The sequence below is a fragment of the Ahaetulla prasina genome, chromosome 2 (assembly GCF_028640845.1).
Source record: "Ahaetulla prasina isolate Xishuangbanna chromosome 2, ASM2864084v1, whole genome shotgun sequence".
Lineage (NCBI taxonomy): Eukaryota > Metazoa > Chordata > Lepidosauria > Squamata > Colubridae > Ahaetulla > Ahaetulla prasina.
Genome location: NC_080540.1, coordinates 289,698,596 through 289,721,311, shown reverse-complemented (window position 1 = coordinate 289,721,311; position 22,716 = coordinate 289,698,596). Strand labels below are relative to the sequence as shown.

The window sequence follows — 22,716 nt, the reverse complement described above, 5'->3', positions numbered from 1 at the left end:
ATTCCACAACGGAGCTGATGAAACAATCAAATATTGTAACTTGTCTGGGAGAAATTTGTGGGGGTGGGAGTGATGAGGAAACAATTTTCCTTTTCTTGAAACTGTTGTTTCCCATTTTATTTGTACAAGTTAAGGAATTGTGTAGAACACACAGTCCTATTTTCTTCCAACAACTACCCTGTTAGAAGAACTGGCCCAAATCTCAACCAGCAAATGCTCAGTCTTACATATTGGGAAAAAAGAACCCAAACACTAAATACAAGCTTGATGGACATTCCCTTACAGATGACCCCCACCCTGTTAAAGACCTTGGAGTTTTCATATCAAATGATCTAAGTGCCAAAGCCCACTGCAACTATTTAGCAAAAAAGGTTCTAAGAGTTGTAAACCTAATTTTGCGTAGCTTCTTTTCCAAAAACACTACACTACTAACCAGAGCATACAAAACATTTGCAAGACCCATTCTTGAATACAGTTCACCTGTCTGGAACCCATACCACATCTCTGACATTAATAAAATTGAACGAGTCCAGAAATATTTTACAAGAAGAGTTCTCCGCTCCTCTGTAAACAACAAAATACCTTATACCTCCAGACTTGAAATCCTGGGATTAGAAAACTTAGAACTCCACCGACTCCGACATGACCTGTGTTTAACACACAGAATCATCTATTGCAATGTCCTTCCTGTTAAAAGACTACTTCAGCTTCAATCGCAATAATACAAGAGCAAACAATAGATTCAAAGTTAATGTTAACCGCTCCAATCTTGATTGCAGAAAATATGACTTTTGTAACACAGTTGTTAACGCTTGGAACATACTACCTGACTCTGTGGTCTCTTCTCAAACTCCCAAAAGCTTTAACCAAAAACTGTCTACCATTGACCTCACCCCATTCCTAAGAGGACTATAAGGGGCGTGCATAAGTGCACAAAAGTGCCTACCGTTCCTGTCCTATTGTTTTTCTATCATTATATGTGCTTGTATATAATGTTGTGACAAAAATAAATAAATAAATAAATAAAAAAAGTTACCCAGCCAAATTCGGTGCCTAAAGGAGAACTAGAACTCCCAGTCTTCTGGTCCATCACACCTCTGGGAAATTTAGAAGTCAGGGCAAATTTAGACCATCTTAATTTTTTCCCCCTTTGATCTTGTTTCTTGTGATGGCTCACTTTTCTCTGGCAGTAGATATTTCGTGTCCTGAAAACTACCTTGGAAAAGCTCACACCACTTCTGTTTGAATGGGCGACTGCATTTAAGTACTGTATTCTTTGATTGTCCTCAAGGAAAGATTTATACAGGTCATTTACTTAGCAGGTGTCAGTGATTGCAGGATAGCCGTTTTTCACTTTAGATCGTTTGCTTCCCTAACCAGACTGGGACTCTATCACACTGTAAACCTGGATCAAGTCTCTTAGGTAGAAGAAAGAATCTCCTTTGCGGTGGGGCATACCTGTTCCTGCTCCCCTCCCAAAAGTAAGAATGCCCAAACTTAGCTACCTGAAGACTTGTGGACTTCAACTCCCAGAATTCTCCAGCTGGCCATGCTGGCTGAGGGATTCTGGGAGCTGAAGTCCACAAGCCTTCAAGTTGCCAAGTTTGGAGACCCGTGTCCTATATTAATAGAATACTACGAAACACTGGCTGGCTGGGGAATTCTGGGAGTTGAAGTCCGCAAGCCTTCAAGTTACTAAGTTTGGAGACCCATGGCCTATGTTAATCGAGTGCTAGGGAACAGTGGTTGGCTGAGGAATTCTGGGAGCTGAAGTCCACAAGCCTTCAAGTTGCTAAGGTTGATGTTGTGTCTTGCCCGCTCTCACAGCAGCCGGGGCCTTCTTATCTGCTCCCGAACACGGAGGAATGTATGCCTCCCGGCCCCAGTCCTGCCTCCATGCCCAGACAAGCTGAAGAGGAGGGGGCACCTCCCGGTCCCAGCCCTGGCTCCATGCCCAAGCAGGCTGCAGAGGAGGGAGCATCCCCTGGCCCCAGCCCTGGCTCCATGCCCAGGCAAACAGAGCAGCTAGACCCCTCCCCCTCCTCCACAGCATGTGAGCCTGAGGAAAGTTTACTTCCAACAGCTGCTGATTGGAGTGACCCTCGCATCAGAAGACTGGATAGGCGGAGGCAACAGAAGGAAGGGAGGGGCAGGCCTTAATGAGTGCTGAGTCATGGAGCCACACCCCATGGCCTATATAAAGGATCTGCTTTCTGGCAGTCTCTGAGTCAGGCAAAGTCGAACTTATCTTGCTGAAGTCATTTTCTGGTCTCCTGCCTGCTCTGAGGACTTTGCTAGGACTTTGGGCAGAGCTGCAGAGGCAAGCCTGATTCGGTTTTCCCTGACCCAGCCGTCAGCGGAGGAGTGGGACACGACAGTTGGTGTTGTGTCCTCCTCGCCTCCGTCCGAACGATGGCTTGATTAGCTGGCTCTTATCAGTTCTGGCAGCAAAAGAATCAGCGTCTGCCAAAAGCCCTTGATAGCTGCCAAGACGCTGGTGAGTCACAACCTTCATCTCTAGTCAATCCGTGGATTTGCCTGATAAAAAGAGACACACCAGCTCTTGCTGCCTTTTATATCCTGTGGGGTGTGGCTCCATGACTCAGCACTTCCTAGGCCTGCCCCTCCCCTGCTTCTGTTGTTCCCTTTTCTCCTGCCTACAAAACCTGGAATTGAGCCAAGCCTGATTGCTGTCAGCTGGGTCTGCAGGCGTGGCCTGGGGGGGGGAGGAAAGAATCAGGAGAAGGAGGCCTCGTTATCTCTTTCACTTGACCTGCTTCTGGCTCCTGGAGCTGATCCAGGGAGGCCGGTGCCTCCAAGGTAAGTCCTGACGGCCCTTCTCCCTTACTGGCCAAATCACTTTCTGGCAGCAGGCCTGGCTCTGAGTCACTTTCTGGCAGCAGGCCCGCCTCCAAGGCACTTTTGGGCATGGGGCCAGGTTCGGGGGCAGGAGCCACAACAGTTGGAGACCTCCGGCCTATATTAATAGAGTACTAGGAAACACTGGCTGGCTAAGGAATTCTGGGAGTTGAAGTCCACAAGTCTTCAAGTTGCTAAGGTTGGAGACCTTAGTCCAGGGGTGTCCAAACTTGGTCCCTTTAAGACTTGTGGACTTCAACTCCCAGAGTTCCTCAGCCAGCTTTGCTGGCTGAGGGACTCTGGGAGTTGAAGTCCACAAGTCTTAAAGGGACCAAGTTTGGACACCCCTGCCTTAGTCCTATATTAATAGACTACCGGCTGGCTAAGGAATTCTGGGAGTTGAAGTCCACAAGCCTTCCAGTTGCTAAGGTTGGAGACCTTAGTCCTATATTAATAGACTACTGGCTGGCTAAGGAATTCTGGGAGTTGAAGTCCACAAGCCTTCCAGTTGCCAAGGTTGGAGACCCATGGCCTATATTGATCGAGTGCTAGGGAACAGTGGCTGGCTGAGGAATTCTGGGAGCTGAAGTCCACAAGCCTTCAAGTTGCTAAGGTTGGTGTTATGTCTTGCCTGCTCTCACAGCAGCCGGGGCCTTCTTATCTGCTCCCGAACACGGAGGAATGTATGCCTCCCGGCCCCAGTCCTGGCTCCATGCCCAGACCAGCTGAAGAGGAGGCACCTCCCAGTCCCAGCCCTGGCTCCATGCCCAAGCAGGCTGCAGAGGAGGGAGCATCCCGGCCCCAGCCCTGGCTCCATGCCCAGACAAGCTGAAGAGGAGGGGCACCTCCCAGTCCCAGCCCTGGCTCCATGCCCAAGCAGGCTGCAGAGGAGGAGCATCCTGGCCCCAGCCCTGGCTCCATGCCCAGGCAAACAGAGCAGCTAGACCCCTCCCCTCCTCCACAGCATGTGAGCCTGAGGAAAGTTTATTTCCAACAGCTGCTGATTGGAGTGACCTCGCATCAGAAGACTGGATAGGCGGAGGCAACAGAAGGAAGGAGGGCAGACCTTAATGAGTGCTGAGTCATGGAGCCACACCCCATGGCCTATATAAAGGATCTGCTTTCTGGCAGTCTCTGAGCCAGGCAAAGTCGAAGTTATCTTGCTGAAGTCACTTTCTGGTCTCCTGCCTGCTCTGAGGACTTTGGTAGACTTTGGGCAGAGCTGCAGAGGCAAGCCTGATTCGGTTTTCCTGACCCAGCCGTCCAGCGGAGGAGTGGGACACGACAGTTGGTGTTGTGTCCTCCTCGCCTCCGTCCGAACGATGGCTTAATTAGCTGGCTCTTATCAGTTCTGGCAGCAAAGAATCAGCGTCTGCCAAAGCCCTTGATAGCTGCCAAGACGCTGGTGAGTCACAACCTTCATCTCTAGTCAATCCGTGGATTTGCCTGATAAAAAGAGACACACCAGCTCTTGCTGCCTTTTATATCCTGTGGGGTGTGGCTCCATGACTCAGCACTTCCTAGGCCTGCCCCTCCCCTGCTTCTGTTGTTCCCTTTTCTCCTGCCTACAAAACCTGGAATTGAGCCAAGCCTGATTGCTGTCAGCTGGGTCTGCAGGCGTGGCCTGGGGGGGGGAGGAAAGAATCAGGAGAAGGAGGCCTCGTTATCTCTTTCACTTGACCTGCTTCTGGCTCCTGGAGCTGATCCAGGGAGGCCGGTGCCTCCAAGGTAAGTCCTGACGGCCCTTCTCCCTTACTGGCCAAATCACTTTCTGGAAGCAGGCCTGGCTCTGAGTCACTTTCTGGCAGCAGGCCCGGCTCCAAGGCACTTTTGGGCATGGGGCCAGGTTCGGGGGCAGGAGCCACAACAGTTGGAGACCTCCGGCCTATATTAATAGAGTACTAGGAAACACTGGCTGGCTAAGGAATTCTGGGAGTTGAAGTCCACAAGTCTTCAAGTTGCTAAGGTTGGAGACCTTAGTCCAGGGGTGTCCAAACTTGGTCCCTTTAAGACTTGTGGACTTCAACTCCCAGAGTTCCTCAGCCAGCTTTGCTGGCTGAGGGACTCTGGGAGTTGAAGTCCACAAGTCTTAAAGGGACCAAGTTTGGACACCCCTGCCTTAGTCCTATATTAATAGACTACCGGCTGGCTAAGGAATTCTTGGAGTTGAAGTCCACAAGCCTTCCAGTTGCTAAGGTTGGAGACCTTAGTCCTATATTAATAGACTACTGGCTGGCTAAGGAATTCTGGGAGTTGAAGTCCACAAGCCTTCCAGTTGCCAAGGTTGGAGACCTTAGTCCTATATTAATAGACTACTGGCTGGCTAAGGAATTCTGGGAGTTGAAGTCCACAAGCCTTCCAGTTGCTAAGGTTGGAGACCTTAGTCCTATATTAATAGACTACTGGCTGGCTAAGGAATTCTGGGAGTTGAAGTCCACAAGCCTTCCAGTTGCCAAGGTTGGAGACCCATGGCCTATATTGATCGAGTGCTAGGGAACAGTGTCTGGCTGAGGAATTCTGGGAGTTGAAGTCCACAGGTCTTAACGTTCCCAAGGTTGGACATCCCTGAATTAAAGCATACAGCTCTTCAGGTGGTCATCCATCTCATGAGCTTCACATAGAGGAACAAGTTCAGCTGTTTCAACACGGGAGTGTTAGCACAGCACATTTTGGCTGGTTATTGGATTAACTCTTTTTCTGGATTCCAATAACAGTGAATCACAGATGAAGCAAGCCGGCTGATTTTTCCACAAGAGGCTGCCTCAGGTGGAAACTAAATTCAGCATAAATTTATTATTTATTTATTTATTGTTTATATTTATATACCGCCCTATCTCCCAAAGGACTCAGGGCGGTTTACAGGCATTTAAAAGCAAGAAATACAATAAATACAATTCTAAAAACAATTAAAAAACTTATTCAAAGCCTTAATTAAAAATATAAAAATTAAAACCCAAGATAAAACCCATAAACTAAAATCTAACTCAGTCCTGCGCAATTAAATAGATATGTTTTAAGCTCGCGGAAGGTCCAAGGTCCGAAGCTGACGAAGTCCTGGGGCAGTTCATTCCAGAGGGTGGGAGCCCCACAGAGAAGGCCCTTCCTGGGCGCCAGACGACATTGCCTCGCTGACGGCACTGAGGAGTCCCTCTCTGTGAGAGCGCACGGTCGGTGAGAGGTATTCGGTAGCAGCAGGCGGTCCCGTAGATAACCCGGCCCTATGCCATGGAGCGCTTTAAAGGTGGTCACCAAAACCTTGAAGCGCACCCGGAAGGCCACAGGCAGCCAGTGCAGTCTGCGCAGGATAGGTGTTATACGGGAGCCACGAGGGGCTCCCTCTATCACCCGCGCAGCCGCATTCTGGACTAACTGCAGCCTCCGGATGCCCTTCAAGGGGAGCCCCATGTAGAGAGCATTGCAGTAATCCAGGCGAGACGTCACGAGTGCGTGGTGACTGTGCACAGGGCATCCCGGTCCAGAAAGGCGCAACTGGCGCACCAGGCGAACCTGGTAAAACGCCTCCTGGAGACGGCCGTCAAATGATCTTCCAAAGACAGCCGCTCATCCAGGAGGACGCTGTTGCGCACCCTCCATCGGGGCCAATGACTCGCCACCGATGGTCAGCCGGATTTAGCTGACTGTACCGGGATGCCGCATCCACAGCCACTCTGTCTTGGAGGGATTGAGCTTGAGCCTGTTTCTCCCATCCAGACCCGCATAGCCTCCAGACACCGGGACAGCACTGATAGCTTGGGGTGGTCCGCGGAAAGGTACAGCTGGGTGTCATCCGCATACAGCTGATACCTCACGCCGAAACCACTGATGATCTCACCCAGCGGCTTCATGTAGATAAAGAACAGAAGGCGAGGATCGACCCGCGGCACCCCACAAGTGAGGCGCCCGGCCCACCTCTGCCCCTGTCAACACCGACTGACCGGTCGGAGAGATAGGAGGAGAACCACCGATAAACGGTGCCTCCCACTCCCAATCCCTCCAGCCGGCGCAGCAGGATACCATGGTCGATGGTATCAAAGCCGCTGAGAGGTCTAATAGGACCAGGGCAGAGGAACAACCCCTATCCCTGGCCCTCCAGAGATCATCCACCAACGCGACCAAAGCCGTCTCTGTGCTGTAACCGGGCGGAAACCGGACTGGAACAGGTCTAGATAGACGGTTTCATCCAGGTGCAGGGAAACTGATATGCCACCATACTCTCTACAACCTTCGCGCGGCGGGTTGGAGACTGGACGATAATTACCTAAAACAGCCGGGTCCAGGAAGGCTTTTTAGGAGGGGTCTCACCACCGCCTCTTTCAAGGCGGCGGAAAGACACCTCCACCAAAGCGATCGTAATCGCCTGGAGCCAGCCTCGTGTCACCTCCTGAGTGGCCAGCACCAGCCAGGAGGGCACGGGTCCAGTAAACACGTGGTGGCATTCAGTCTACTCAACAACCTGTCCATGTCCTCGGGAGCCACAGGGTCAAACTCATCCCAGACAATGTCACCAAGACCACCCTCGGACGCCTCACCTGAGTCACTGCAATCTTGGTCCAACCCGTCCCGGAGCTGAACGGTTTTATCGTATAGATAACGTTAAACTCCTCAGCACGTCCTGCAGCGGGTCATCCCGCTCCCCTGGTGAAGAAGGGCGAGTCACCCGGAACAGGGCGGCTGGGCGGTTATCTGCCGGCGCAATGAGGGAGGAGGCGAGCAACGCCGCTTCCCTCAATGCCACTAGGTAAGTCCTTGTATAGGACTTCACTAGTGTCCGATCAGCCTCTGAACGGCTAGACCTCCAGGAACTCTCTAGGCGTCTTCTCCGCGCTTCATCCCCTCAGCTCCTCGGAGAACCAGGAGCCGGTTGGGACCCGCGGGTCAGAGGCCGCAAAGGCACGACACGATCTAAGGCCCCCGCCGCGGCCCGTTCCCAGGCCGCAACAAGTTCCTCAGACGTGCCGTGAGCCAGACCCTCAGGGAATGGCCCAAGCTCCGTCCGGAACCTCTCCGGGTCCATCAGGCGCCTGGGACGGAACCATAAATGGCTCAGTTCAGCAGATCGTGTAAATTTATGGCTCTTGAAGGAGCGCACATTTATTTACAGGATAGTCTGCTAGTCAGAGGATATGTTTTGGCCCTTTATGGATAATCCTCAATTTACAACCACTCATATAGTGACCGTTTGAAGTTACAACAGCACTGAAAAAAGTGGCTGACGACTGATCCTCACACTTAGGACTGTTGCAGTATCCTCATGGTCATGTGACCCAGAATTTGAGCAATTGACAATTGGCATGTATTTATGATGATTGCAGAGGCCCAGTGTCACGTGATCACTATCTATACAATACAATACAATACAACAACAGAGTTGGAAGGGACCTTGGAGGCCATCTAGTCCAACCCCCTGCCTAGGCAGGAAACCCTACATCATCTCAGACAGATGGTTATCCAACGTTTTCTTAAAAAATTCCAGTGTCAGAGCATTCACAACTTCTGCAGGCAAGTCATTCCACTTATTAATTGTTCTAACTGTCAGGAAATTTCTCCTCAGTTCTAAGTTGCTTCTTTCCTTGATCAGTTTCCACCCATTGCTTCTTGTTCTACCCTCAGGTGCTTTGGAGAACAGCCCGACTCCCACTTCTCTGTGACAGCCCCTGAGATATTGGAACACAGCTATCATGTCTCCCCTAGTCCTTCTTTTCATTAAACTAGACATACCCAGTTCCTGCAACCGTTCTTCATATGTTTTAGCCTCCAGTCCCCTAATCATCTTTGTTGCTCTTCTCTGCACTCTTTCTAGAGTCTCAGCATCTTTTTTACATCGTGGCGACCAAAACTGAATGCAGTATTCCAAGTGTGGCCTTACCAAGGCATTATAAAGTGGCACTAACACTTCACGTGATCTTGATTCTATCCCTCTGTTTATGCAGCCCAGAACTGTGTTGGCTTTTTTAGCAGCAGCTGCACACTGCTGGCCTATATCTAAATGGTTGTCTACTAGGACTCCAAGATCCCTCTCACTGTGACCTTCCTAGCCAGCTTCTGATAAGCAAGGCCAATGGGAGGGGCTGGATTTGCTTAACGACTGCGTGATTCACGTAACAACTGTGGCAAAAAAAGATTGTGAAATTGGGGGCAACTCACAACAACTGCCTTGCGTAGGAACAGAAATTGTGGTCCCAATTGTGACTCTAAGTCGAACACTACTTGTACTGCTGCTGAACAAGTATTCAGTAGGGAAGTCGCCTTGAACCCAGACATGCAGAAAAAGCTCCTGAAAATCCATCCAAAATTGTTCCAAACCAGGCTATTACTCAACCATGGCAGTATCGCTGCTGTTGCTGCTGCTACTACGCCTTTCTATCCAGAAGGCAGGTTAAGCATATTCCCACAGGGAGACTTTATTTTTGTCCATTTTGTTATCCAAAAATAGACCGACCTGAGCAAACTTCTCAGACCAATACCTGGATCCAAATATAGACATCCTTCAGTGCATGAACTTCTCTGAATTTTGTAATTCGAGGCTTGGCTTAAAAAACCGAAACCCCCATAAAATATTCATGCTGTAAGTTTGATGTTTGTGACTGCTGTTGCTCTTAGAGAATTTTTTTTTATTTTTTATTTTTATTTGAATTTATATCCCGCCCTTCTCCGAAGACTCAGGGCGGCTTACATTGTGTTAAGCAATAGTCTTCATCCATTTGTATATTATATACAAAGTCAACTTTTATTGCCCCCAACAATCTGGGTCCTCATTTTACCTACCTTATAAAGGATGGAAGGCTGAGTCAACCTTGGGCCTGGTGGGACTTGAACTTGCAGTAATTGCAAGCAGCTGTGTTAATAACAGACTGCATTAGTCTGTTGAGCCAAATGGATCAAATAAACAATGGTAAACTGACTTGGACTGGAAACAGAGCGATTGGTCCATTCCTTCTAAAGGGAAATTCAGGTTAGAATCTTGCTGTACTAGGCAAGCTTTTTCCAGGAGCGCCAGTGAGGGGCAGGGCATAGCTCAGTGGTACAGTCTAAGCTTTACAACTGGCTACTGGGCACTGCTGGTTAAAAGCGGTAGCTCAGGAGTGTTAAACTGGATTTCTTCAAGGGCTGGATCAGCATTGTAGTTTTCGTCCTCGGACTGGCGGGGGTGGTGGGTGGAGAACGGAACAGATGCCTCCTGCAGCACCCTGCTGGCCAAAATAGGGATTGGGGCCCCAGCGTGTGACCCCCTGTGCCCCATTTTCAGCCTGGACAGCCTCCTGCAGCACCCTGCTGACCAAAATGGTGTGCGGGTGTGTGTGTGTGTGTGTGCGCGCCTTGTTTTCAGTAGCAGAGGCACCGCGGGCTGGTCCTTTGCTATTTTCAGGCTGGCCCCAGCCTGCGGGCCTTGAGCTTGATACCCCCATCTATTCTCTGCCTCCCCCCAAGTCCCAGCTGATCAGGAGGAAATGGAGATTTTGCAGTAACCTTCCCCTGGAGTGGGGAGGGAATGGAGATTTTAGAGTATCCTTCCCCTGCTACGCCCACCAAGCCACACCATGCCCATCATGTCATGCCCACAGAATCGGTAGTAAAAATTTTTGAAACCCACCATTGTCCCCGACCTTCTATATATGATATATTTGTTCTGCTTTGTGTAAGGATAATGCATAATAAATCTGTATAACCATAACACAGAAAGCCAGTTTGGTGTAATGGTTAAGGTACCAGGCTAGAAACCAGGAGGCTGTGAGTGCTAGTCCTGCCTTGGGCACCAAGCCAGCTGCGTGACCTTGGGCCAATCTCTCACTCACTCACTCTCAGCCCTGGGAAGTAGGCAAGGGGAAGTTATTTCTGAAATCTTGCCAAGAGAATTGCAGGGACTTGTCCAGGCAGTTGCCAGGAGCCAACATTGATTTGAAGGGCGAAAACAAAACAAAACAAAATTCTAAACAAATACAGGTCGTACGGGCTGTTTTAAGCAATAAAAATTGATTCAAAACTAACCCTACAGTTAGGACATGGAAGGAGATCAAATAATAAGCCGCGCACTATTTTACACACCTGGAAGGAATGGAAGGTTTTTAGTATTGAAAAGAGACTGCTCCATCCCAAAATTAACTGAAACCAATAAGGGGCCCCTGGAACAAAATATTCCAGAGAATATTTTGAAGTTCAAAAAGAAGTTCTGAGAAGCTGAGGCGATTTCTTATGGCAGAGATTCCATCAATTTCAGAATAGTCTTCCCAGAAGTTCCGCCGTGAGATGGTCAAGCTTTCTTTCCCTTTTTTTATGAACTGCTTTATCTCCTGATTTTGCATTTATATTTCTTCCTCCCACCCAGCCGCCATTTTGCGCATTGCATCTTTTACACCGCACGTACGGAATACAGAAGGATAGCGCTGGAAGGGACCTTGGAGGTCTTCTAGTCCAACCCCCTGCTCAAGCAGAAGACTCTATACCATTTCAGACAAGTGGCTGTCCAGTCTCTTCTTAAAAGTCTCCAGTGACGGAGCACCCATAACTTCTGAAGGCCAGTCATGCCACTAGTAAATTGTTCTCACTCTTAGGAAGTTCTCTTTAGTTCTAGGTTGCTTCTCTCCTTGATTAGTTTCCATCCATTGTTTCTTGTCCTGCCTTCTGGTGCTTTGGAAAATAGGTTGAACCCCACCTACTTTATTGCACCCCCTCAAATACTGGCTTACTGCTATCATGTCACCCCTAGACCTTCTTTTCCCTAGATTAAATGGTAAAGGTTCCCCTCGCACATATGTGCTAGTCGTTGCTGACTCTAGGGGGCGGTGCTCATCTCCGTTTCAAAGCCGAAGACGTCTCCATGGTCTCCGTGGTCATATCTCCTTGGTCATGTGGCCGGCATGACTCTACGGCAAAGGCGCACGGAACGCTGTTACCTTCCCACCAAAGGTGGTCCCTATTTTTTCAACTTGCATTTTTACATGCTTTCGAAACTGCTAGGTTGGCAGAAGCTGGGACAAGTAACAGGAGAATCCCTAGATTTAGTAGACATACCCAATTCCTCTTTGTATGTTTTAGTCTCCAGGCCTTTAATCATCTTAGTTGCTCTTCTCTATGATCAGCTTCTCATACACCTATGAGCCAGTGGTGAAATCCAATTTTTTAAACTACCGGTTCTGTGGGCGTGGCTTGGTGGGTGTGGCAGGGGAAGGATATTGCAAAATCCCCATTCCCTCCCCACTCCTGGGGGAAGAATATTGCAAAATCCCCATTCCCTCCCCACTCCTGGGGCCAGCCAGAAGTGGTATTTGCCGGTTCTCCGAACTGCTCAAAATTTCTGCTACCGGTTCTCCAGAACCTGTCAGAACCTGCTGGATTTCACCCCGGCTATGAGCTCTACATATATGAGCGTGTCTGGCTAATCAGTGAAGGCAGTGGTGGGATTCAATTTTTTTTACTACCAGTTCTGTGGGCGTGGCATGGCTTGGTGGGTGTGGCAGGCGAAGGATACTGCAAAATCCCCATTTCCTCCCGATCAGCTGGGACTCGGGAGGTGGAGAATAAATGAAGGCGGGGTCAGTCATAGGTGGTATTTACCGGTTCTCCGAACTACTCAAAATTTCCGCTATCGGTTCTCCAGAACTGGTCAGAACCTGCTAAAACCCACCTCTGAGTGAAAGCCACCTTCAAGTTGTTTTTTTTTGACTGAAGAGTTGGGCACCAATCTTTCGAACAAGGCATTATCATCCTTGGTAGAAACAACCCTGAGGTTTTGCTTTTTCTCCATACCAGGTTTTCGCTGGTCAGTCGTGAGATTTCCTGCTGGATGCCAAACTCCACTTGGGCTTCTGGGGACAACTGGAGCGTCTGGAGGAAGACTTCGTGTTGTTTCTCCATCGCTTCCTTCAATGTCTCCATCTGGTCTTTAAGGACTTCTATTTCTTCTTCATATTCCCTTCTCTGTTCCTGGAGTTGAGCCTCAAGGAGCCTGAAGTGGGGGAGAAACAAGAAAGATGAGGACATTTGTCACTCAAATAATATTGGATACTTAAGATACCCAGAAACTGCCATAATGCTTCTAATGATATGATGGACTAGGGCTTGGATTCACAGACCAAATACTTTTAAGAAACTGTAGGCAGAGCTTAGATAACAAAAGACATCTTCCAAGGTTTTTTAGGTCATGTGAACAGGAAAAGTGTAGGCTCACTGATGTATGTCGTATCCAGGTACAACAGCTTGTTTAGTGACTGTTCAAAGTTACAACAGCACTGAAAAAGGTGACTTACGACCATTTTTCACATATACGACTGTTTTAGCTTCCCCGTGGTCACATGACCAAAATATAGACCCTGGGCAACTTGCATGTATTTATGATGGTTGCAATGTCCTGGCTCATATGATCTCCTTTTGCAACTTTCTGACAAGCAACTTTCTGTCCCCAGCAATCGAAAACTAAAAGGGTTATCAGTGCATGTAACATAGATGTCTGTATGGGTAAGACTATCAACCATGCTATCAAGCAAAACCAAGCATTTAACAGTGAGTGCCATACCATGTGCACTAAACCAACAGGTGGCATGAAAGTAGGGGCAGTCAACACAGGTTATGTAGACAGTAAACACAAGATCAATCCAAATGGACTCAAATGTCTATACACCAATGCACAGAGTATGAGGAATAAACAGGGTGAATTAGAAATCCAAGTAAATGAGGGTAGGTATGATATTGTTGCCATTACGGAAACTTGGTGGGATGAAACTGACAAATGGAACATACAACTAGAGGGATATAAATTATTTAAAAGAAATAGACCAAATAAAAGAGGAGGTGGAGTTGCACTATATATAAGAAATAACTACATCTCTACAGAAATAGAGCACAACAATGATGAAAATCATCTTGAATGTATTTTCAATATAAAAGGGTGAAAACGATATTGCCATAGGTCTATACTATAGGCCACCCAACCAAACAGAGGAAGTAGATGAACTTTTGCTAGTCAGCTAACTAAGGTATGTAGGAAGCACATCACAGTAGTAATGGGGATTTTAACTACCCTGACATCAACTGGGAAACAAACCTGCACCAAGTGGAAGATCCAACAGGTTCCTAACAAACCTAGCAGACAACTTTGTTTCCCAAAAATAGAGAAGGCATAGGGGTCAGCCATATTGGACTTAATTCTCACTAACAGAGATGAAATGATAGAAGGTGTTGAAGCTACAGGAACCTTGGGGCAAGTGACCACGCAATATTGGAATTCAACATTAAGCAAATACAAGTAGTAGAACAAAGTCAAACTAGAGTCTTGGACTTTAAGAGAGCTAATTTCAATAAACTTAGAGATCTTGAGAAGGATTCAATGGATGAGAATCCTCAGGGGAAAACAACTCAAGAAGCTTGGGAAATTTAAAAGTGAGATTATAAAAGCACAGTCTAACACAATACCAATGAAGAAGAAAAATAGTAGATCACAAAGAAACCAGCATGGATGCATAAAGAACTATCTGACAAATTGAAAGACAAAAGGACAAATATAAAAATGGAAAGAGGGCAAATAACTAAGGCAGAATATCAGCAAATAGCGAGCCTGTAAAGATGAAGTGAGAAAGCTAAGGCTCACAATGAACAAAGGCTAGCGACAAAAGTAAAAATAATAAAAAGCTTCTTCCAACATGTTAAAACAAGAAAAAGTCAAGGAAACAATTGGCCCATTGCTGGGAGAAAGTGGCAAGAAGATGACAAGCAACAGGAGAAAGCAGATCTACTTAACTCATATTTTGCATCTGTCTTTACAAAAAGGAAAAAACAATCCAACCTATCAAAACAGCACTACAAAAACAGATTAGAAACACAAGTTAAAATAGGGAAGAAAATGGTAAGTGAACACCTGTCTACCCTAGACGAGTTCAAATCACCAGGACCGGATGGATTACACCCCAAGGTTCTGAAGGAACTGGCAGACGGATCTCAGAACCACTGAACTATATCTTTCAAAGATCCTGGAGCACAGGGGAGCTGCCAGAGGACTGGAAAAGAGCTGATGTAGTTCCCATCTTCAAAAAAGGGGAAAAAACAGATCCAGGAAACTACAGACCTATCAGTCTGACCTCAATACCGGGGAAGATTCTGGAAAAGATAATCAAGCAACGAATCACCGAACACCTAGAAGCAAACAAAGTAATAACCAAAAGCCAACATGGGTTTGTCAAAAACAGATCATGCCAGACTAATCTTATCGCATTCTTTGACAAAATGACAAAATTAGTAGACCAGAGGAATGCTGTTGATATAATTTACTTGGACTTCAGTAAAGCATTTGATAAAGTAGACCATAACCTACTACTAGATAAAGTAGAAAAATGTGGGTTAGACAGCACCACCACCAGATGGATTCGAAACTGGCTGACCAACCGCACTCAACGTGTAGTCCTCAACGGAACTACATCCACATGGAGGGAAGTATGCAGTGGAGTACCCCAAGGCTCTGTTTTAGGCCCAGTACTCTTCAACATCTTCATCAATGACTTGGACGAGGGGATAGATGGGGAACTCATCAAATTTGCAGATGACACCAAGCTGGCAGGAATAGCCAACACTCCAGAAGATAGGCTCAAGTTACAGAAAGATCTTGACAGACTTGAACATTGCCTATCTAACAAAATGAAATTCAACAGTGAAAAAAGTAAGGTTCTACATTTAGGCCAAAAAAACAAAATGCACCAGTACCGTATATGTGGTACCTTGCTCAATAGTAGTACCTGTGAGAGGGATCTTGGAGTCCTAGCCAACACAGTTCTGGGCTGCATAAACAGAGGGATAGAATCAAGATCACGTGAAGTGCTAGTACCACTTTATAATGCCTTGGTAAGGCCACACTTGGAATATTGCATCCAGTTTTGGTCGCCACGATGTAAAAAAGATGTTGAGACTCTAGAAAGAGTGCAGAGAAGAGCAACAAAGATGATTAGGGGACTGGAGGATAAAACATATGAAGAACGGTTGCAGGAACTGGGCATGTCTAGTTTAACAAAAGAAGGACCAGGGGAGACATGATAGCAGTGTTCCAATATCTCAGGGGCTGCCACAGAGAAGTGGGAGTCGGGCTGTTCTCCAGAGCACCTGAGGGTAGAACAAGAAGCAATGGGTGGAAACTGATCAAGGAAAGAAGCAACTTAGAACTAAGGAGAAATTTCCTGACAGTTAGAACAATTAATAAGTGGAACAACTTGCCTTCAGAAGTTGTGAATGCTCCAACACTGGAAATTTTTAAGAAAATGTTGGATAACCATCTGACTGAGATGGTGTAGGGTTTCCTGCCTGGGCAGGGGGTTGGACTAGAAGGCCTCCAAGGTCCCTTCCAACTCTGATGTTATGTTATGTTATGTTATGTTAAGGTCAATGGGGAAGCCAAATTCACTTAACAACTGTGTTAGTAACTTAACAAACAGCAATGATTCACTTAACAGCTGGGGCAGGAAAGGTCCTAAAATGGGACAAAACTCACTTAACCGTTTTGCTTAGGAACAGAAATTTTGGGCTCAATTGTGGTCGTTAAGTCGAGGATTACCTGTATGTATTTATTTTATATACACATAGGGAAAACAGATTGGTACCGTTGTTAAATGTTCTAGATCAGAAACTGGGAGACTTGAGTTCTAGTCTTGCTTTAGACACAGCCATCTTGGTGACCTTGGGCCTGTCCTTTTCCCTCACCCCCAGGAAGGAGACAAGGGCAAACCATTTCCAAAAATCTTGCCACGGAAACTTAGGGCCTTCTCCAGGAAGTCTCCAGGAGTCAAGATAGGCTTGAAGGTACCAAAAAACTCAACCCAACCCAACCCAACCCAACTCCTCAATAGGGAATTCAACATATCTCAGAACCTTTTCTTTTCAAAGAGAATCATTGCTCACAGTCATTAATCATATACATACATAGTAGGTAGGCAATACTTACATTAGGAACTATTGATTGACCACACTCATTACTCAAATACATATCGATGAGGAACACTTACATTTAAGGAACTAAAGATTGTGAAGGAGACTCCCACTGGTTAAAATTGCACTGCCTGCTTGTTGGGTTGCTACCATACACATCAGTTCCTTCAGTTTTGGCTACCACGTAGCCAGTCCATAAGAATTAAGGGCCTTGGTTATGGATTTCTAGGTTATTTATTTGGTTAACGTCCCACCATTCTACTTAGCTGGAGAATCTGAAGAAGCCAAAGGAATAACATCTCAAAGACATTTGTGGAGTGTCCTCAAAGATTAGGGGGACATGGTCCGGATTGCAAATTTTTGAAACCCTCTATCCTTGGAGTCCTATGCTCCCGTCTCCCTCATTTAAAAGTTTCTTATTCCAGAAACAAAACTTAAGAAAGCAAAAAAAGTTTTCGGAGTTCACCATTTTAATGCAGCTTCCCCAAAGTTACCTTCCTAGTTACTTTACGCATCAGAATCAGTGGACAAGTGTCTTACATGGTTCTTTTTACCCCCACACAATTATTTCTGAGGTCCCTTTAAGACATTTCCAGCTAAAAACAACTTCATGAATTCGAAACCTGGTCTTTTTATACAGTAAAAAAAAAAAAGAGACAGGAAAGATTTGGTTTTAAAAATGAGGCATCCTGAAGAACGGATACTAAAAGGGGAAGAAAACAGGGGTGAAATGTAAAATTTGTTACTACCAGTTCTGTGGCCATGGCTTGGTGGTGGTGGTGGGGTAACGTGACTGGATGGGCGTGGCCAACTTTTTTTTTTAATTTTTAAAAGCATTTTTTCTGCAACCTCTTCTGCCGAAGAGGTTGTAAAAAAATGCCTTTAAAAGCCTCTGACGATCAAACAACTCAGCTGGGAGCTTTTTAAAAGCTTTTAAAGGGTTCTGACGATCCCAGATGAGTTGCCTGATCGCCAGAACCTTTTACAATCACTTTTTAAAACAACCTCTTCGGCTGAAGAGGTTGTAGAAGAAATGCTTTTAAAAGGTTCTGATGATCCCAGGTGAGCCACGCGATCATCAGAGGCTTTTTTTTTTACTTTTAAAAGCATTTTTTCGGCTGAAGAAAAAATGCTTTTAAAAGTAAAAAAAAAACATCTGATGACTGCGTGGCTCAGCTGGGCATGGGCGGGGCAGGGATTTTTGCTACTGGTTCTCCGAACCACCCACCATCCGGTCCGAACCGCGAGCATTTCACCCCTGGAAGAAAGGAACAGAATGAGAAAAGCCAGGAAGAATGAACCAAGGAAATTAAAACCGTTTTTCTGTGACAAAATGGGCTTTTTCCTCACCCCTAACAAATTCACAGTGTATATTTGGCAAAACGATGAATTAAGGAACAAACTGCATTTTTCACGAGAAAAGTGGCATGGAACCGCTCTTTGCCTTTCAGGCTCCATCTCCGCCTACTCCGATAAGGGAGTTTGTATGATTCATCACTGAAAAGGTTACGGGCCTCCTTCGAAGTGCCTGAAGAAAAGCTTAGCATTTGGTAAACTAAATTGATTTTTAAAAGGTACCAATTACAGTTTGCCTCAAATGAAATCTCTCCCCACCAATCCTTTTCTTCAAAGTTTTTTCAAGAACCTCTTTTAAAAGCTCAGTTGTTAAGAAGAACCAGTTCTTATATTTTGGGCCCAGCCTAACTGGCCTCTGGGGAGGGGGATGGGTAGAGTAGGTGGACCACACACACCCCTCTGGAAAAGTGAAGAAAGCCATCTTAAAAGTCTCCAGTGACGGAGCACTCATAACTTCTGAAGGCCAGTCATGCCACTATAAATTGTTCTCACTCTTAGGAAGTTCTCTTTAGTTCTAGGTTGCTTCTCTCCTTGATTAGTTTCCATCCATTGTTTCTTGTCCTGCCTTCTGGTGCTTTGGAAAATAGGTTGAACCCCACCTACTTTATTGCACCCCCTCAAATACTGGCTTACTGCTATCACATGTCACCCTAGACCTTCTTTTCCCTAGATTAAATGGTAAAGGTTCCCTCGCACATATAAAAGTAGTCACATGACTCTAGGGGGTGTGCTCATCTCCTGTTTCAAAGTCAAGAGCGCCTCCATGGTCTCCGTGGTCATATCTCCATGGTCATGTGGCGGCATGACTCTACGGTAAAGGCGCACGGAATTGTTACCTTCCCACCAAAGGTGGTCCCTATTTTTTCAACTTGCATTTTTACATGCTTTCGAAACTGCTAGGTTGGCAGAAGCTGGGACAAGTAACAGGAGAATCCCTAGATTTAGTAGACATACCCAATTCCTCTTTGTATGTTTTAGTCTCCAGGCCTTTAATCATCTTAGTTGCTCTTCTCTATGATCAGCTTCTCATACACCTATGAGCCAGTGGTGAAATCCAATTTGTTACTACCAGTTCTGTGGCCATGGCTTGGTGGTGGTGGTGGGGTAACGTGACTGGATGGGCGTGGCCAACTTTTTTTTTTAATTTTTAAAAGCATTTTTTCTGCAACCTCTTCTGCCGAAGAGGTTGTAAAAAAATGCCTTTAAAAGCCTCTGACGATCAAACAACTCAGCTGGGAGCTTTTTAAAAGCTTTTAAAGGGTTCTGACGATCCCAGATGAGTTGCCTGATCGCCAGAACCTTTTACAATCACTTTTTAAAACAACCTCTTCGGCTGAAGAGGTTGTAGAAGAAATGCTTTTAAAAGGTTCTGATGATCCCAGGTGAGCCACGCGATCATCAGAGGCTTTTTTTTTTACTTTTAAAAGCATTTTTTCGGCTGAAGAAAAAATGCTTTTAAAAGTAAAAAAAAAACATCTGATGACTGCGTGGCTCAGCTGGGCATGGGCGGGGCAGGGATTTTTGCTACTGGTTCTCCGAACCACCCACCATCCGGTCCGAACCGCGAGCATTTCACCCCTGGAAGAAAGGAACAGAATGAGAAAAGCCAGGAAGAATGAACCAAGGAAATTAAAACCGTTTTTCTGTGACAAAATGGGCTTTTTCCTCACCCCTAACAAATTCACAGTGTATATTTGGCAAAACGATGAATTAAGGAACAAACTGCATTTTTCACGAGAAAAGTGGCATGGAACCGCTCTTTGCCTTTCAGGCTCCATCTCCGCCTACTCCGATAAGGGAGTTTGTATGATTCATCACTGAAAAGGTTACGGGCCTCCTTCGAAGTGCCTGAAGAAAAGCTTAGCATTTGGTAAACTAAATTGATTTTTAAAAGGTACCAATTACAGTTTGCCTCAAATGAAATCTCTCCCCACCAATCCTTTTCTTCAAAGTTTTTTCAAGAACCTCTTTTAAAAGCTCAGTTGTTAAGAAGAACCAGTTCTTATATTTGGGGCCCAGCCTAACTGGCCTCTGGGGAGGGGGATGGGTAGAGTAGGTGGACCACACACACCCCTCTGGAAAAGTGAAGAAAGCCATCTTAAAAGTCTCCCCTCCCTCCAAAATGAAAATCCCCTAATTTTCCCTGATTTTTCTCGACAGACCAGAAATGGTATGCTTTGAGTTCAGTGGTGAAATCCAATTTTTTTTACTACTGGTTTTGTGGGTGTGGTGTGGTTTGGGGAAGGATACTGCAAAATCTCCATTCCCACCCCACTCCAGGGGAAGGATATTGCAAAATCTCCATTCCCATCCTACTTTGGGGCCAGACAGAGGTGGTATTTGCCAGTCAAAATTTCCGCTAACGGTTCTCTGAATGACTCAAAATTTCCGCTACTGGTTCTCCAGAACCTGTCAGAACCTGCTGGGTTTCACCCCTGCTTTGAGTATTCCATTCATGGAGAAATTGTAATGTGCATAAACATATAAACATACCTTCAGTCTCAAGTTATACAGGTAGTCCTCAACTTGCGGCCACAACTGAGTCCCAAATTTCCATTGCTAAGCAAGACAGTTGTTAAGTGAACTTTGCTCAATTTTTATCACCTTTCTTGCCACGGTTGTTGTGAATCACTGCAGGTGTGGAGCGGATCTGGCTGCCCTATTGACTTTTGATGGTCGGAAGTTTGCAGAAGGGGATCACATGACCCCGGGACGTTGCAAACATCATAAATACATGCAAATTTGCCAAGCGTCTGAATTTTGATCACATGACCACGGGGATGCTGCAAAGGTCGTGAGTTTGAAAAATGTTCATAAATCACTTTTTTTCGGTGCTGTTACAACTTGGAATGGTCACTAAACAAGCGGTTGTAAGTCAAGGATTACCTGTAAACCATCCCACAAATTATGACTATGTTTGGACTGCAACAAAGGCAGATGCCGGGTGTGAGTGTGCTCAATAGCACCAGCTGGGTTTTCCCTGTTGTTCTATATGCCTCTCCTGTGATTGTTACGCTTTAAGATTGTCTTCCTGCCAATTCTACCCATTTCCAATCGCAGGAGGGTCCTTGATCCCATTAACAAATGATACCAAAAGCTTTCAAGCAAGCTGGTGGCGCGTGTCTCAAGGAAGGAGGTACATGGAGGCAGTGTCGGGTCTATTGGAGGGGGAAACCCTTTGAGAGCTGTATACTAATGAGATTTATTTTAATGTATGCCAATTAGTGTACATTCAAAGCAGTGGTGAAATCCAATTTTTTTTACTACCGGTTCTGTAGGTCTGGCTTGGTGGGCGTGGCTTGGTGGGCATGGCAGGGGAAGGATACTGCAAAACCTCCATTCACACCCCTCTCTGGGGCAAGCCAGAGGTGGTATTTGCTGGTTCTCCGAACTACTCAAAATTTCCGCTACCGGTTCTCCAGAGCCTGTCAGAACCTGCTGGATTTCACCCCTGATTCAAAGTGACAATAAAGTTATTCTATTCTATTGTATTCTATTGTATTCTATTGTATTCTATTGTATTCTATTCTATTGTATTCTATTGTATTCTATTCTATTCTACTATCCGATTCCATTTCATTCCACTCCATTCCATTCCATATTTTCCTTTCTGTTCCTATTCTGTTCTGTTCTGTTCCATTCCCTTCCATTCCATTCCAACACCTTTCCAACTAACTAAAGGTGGTCCTTGACTTACAACCATTAGTTTAGTGACAATTCAAAGTTCAAACAGCCCTGAAAAAACAAGACTTATGACCTTTTTTCACAATTATGACCACTGCAGCCTCCCTACAGTCACATGATCAAAATTTGGATGCTTGGCAACTGGCATGTATTTATGACGGTTGCCGTGTCCCAGGTTCATGTAATCCACCTTGTGTGACCTTCTGACAAGCAAAGTAACAGGGTTCATTGTTACTTACCTAACAACTGTAGTGATCTACTTAACAACTGTGGCAAGAAAGGTCACAAAATGAGGCAAGACTCACTAAACTGTCTTTGCTTAGCAATGGAAAATTTGGCTATAAGTCGAGGACTTACTTGTATATGCTCTGCCTCTTACAGACACCATCCTAAATCTAAGCTTGAATGACTTTCCACACTGCTCCTATTTAACGTTTCCTAAATTGAAATAGATACAGCTGGCCTTTCAAAATTCTCCACCAAAGACATTGGCAGGAAAATCCTATTATTATTATTTTCTCCAATTTTCTTCTGGGGGAAAAAAAGAACTTCTGCAAAGGTTTCTCTAGGATAAGATCCTGTTGTGACCCAGGTTCCTGGACCCGGACTCCTGGACTCGGATGATTCAGAAAGTGAGGGAGAAGACCTGGCCAGCCCTGCTTCTCTTGAGCCCTTTCCCTCCCTGGCACCCACTCAAAGGGATGGGGAGGGGCCGGCACAGCCTGATTCCATGGAGCCTCCTTCTGATTTGGCAACGCCCCAAGAACAGTTTTGGAGCGATGCAAGGTCACGAGACGTAATCGCGCAGCAGCGGAAGAGTTGGGACAAAGCCAAGTCATAATTGTCATGCAGTGACATCTGCAGAGACTATAAATAGGAGGCGGACTTCCTGGTTTTTGTCTTGGACAAAGTAATGAG

The 22,716-nt window shown here is 46.0% G+C and overlaps 1 protein-coding gene across 1 annotated transcript in view; it reads right to left on the bottom strand.

Moving 5' to 3' along the window:
- The window catches only part of MYO5B (myosin VB), a 322,900-nt gene that overhangs the window by 33,125 nt on the left and 267,059 nt on the right, over positions 1-22,716 (bottom strand). The window contains exon 31 of the mRNA XM_058170954.1: positions 12,604-12,802. Coding sequence (XP_058026937.1) covers positions 12,604-12,802 — 199 coding nt within the window. The remainder of the gene's footprint in view (positions 1-12,603; positions 12,803-22,716) is intronic.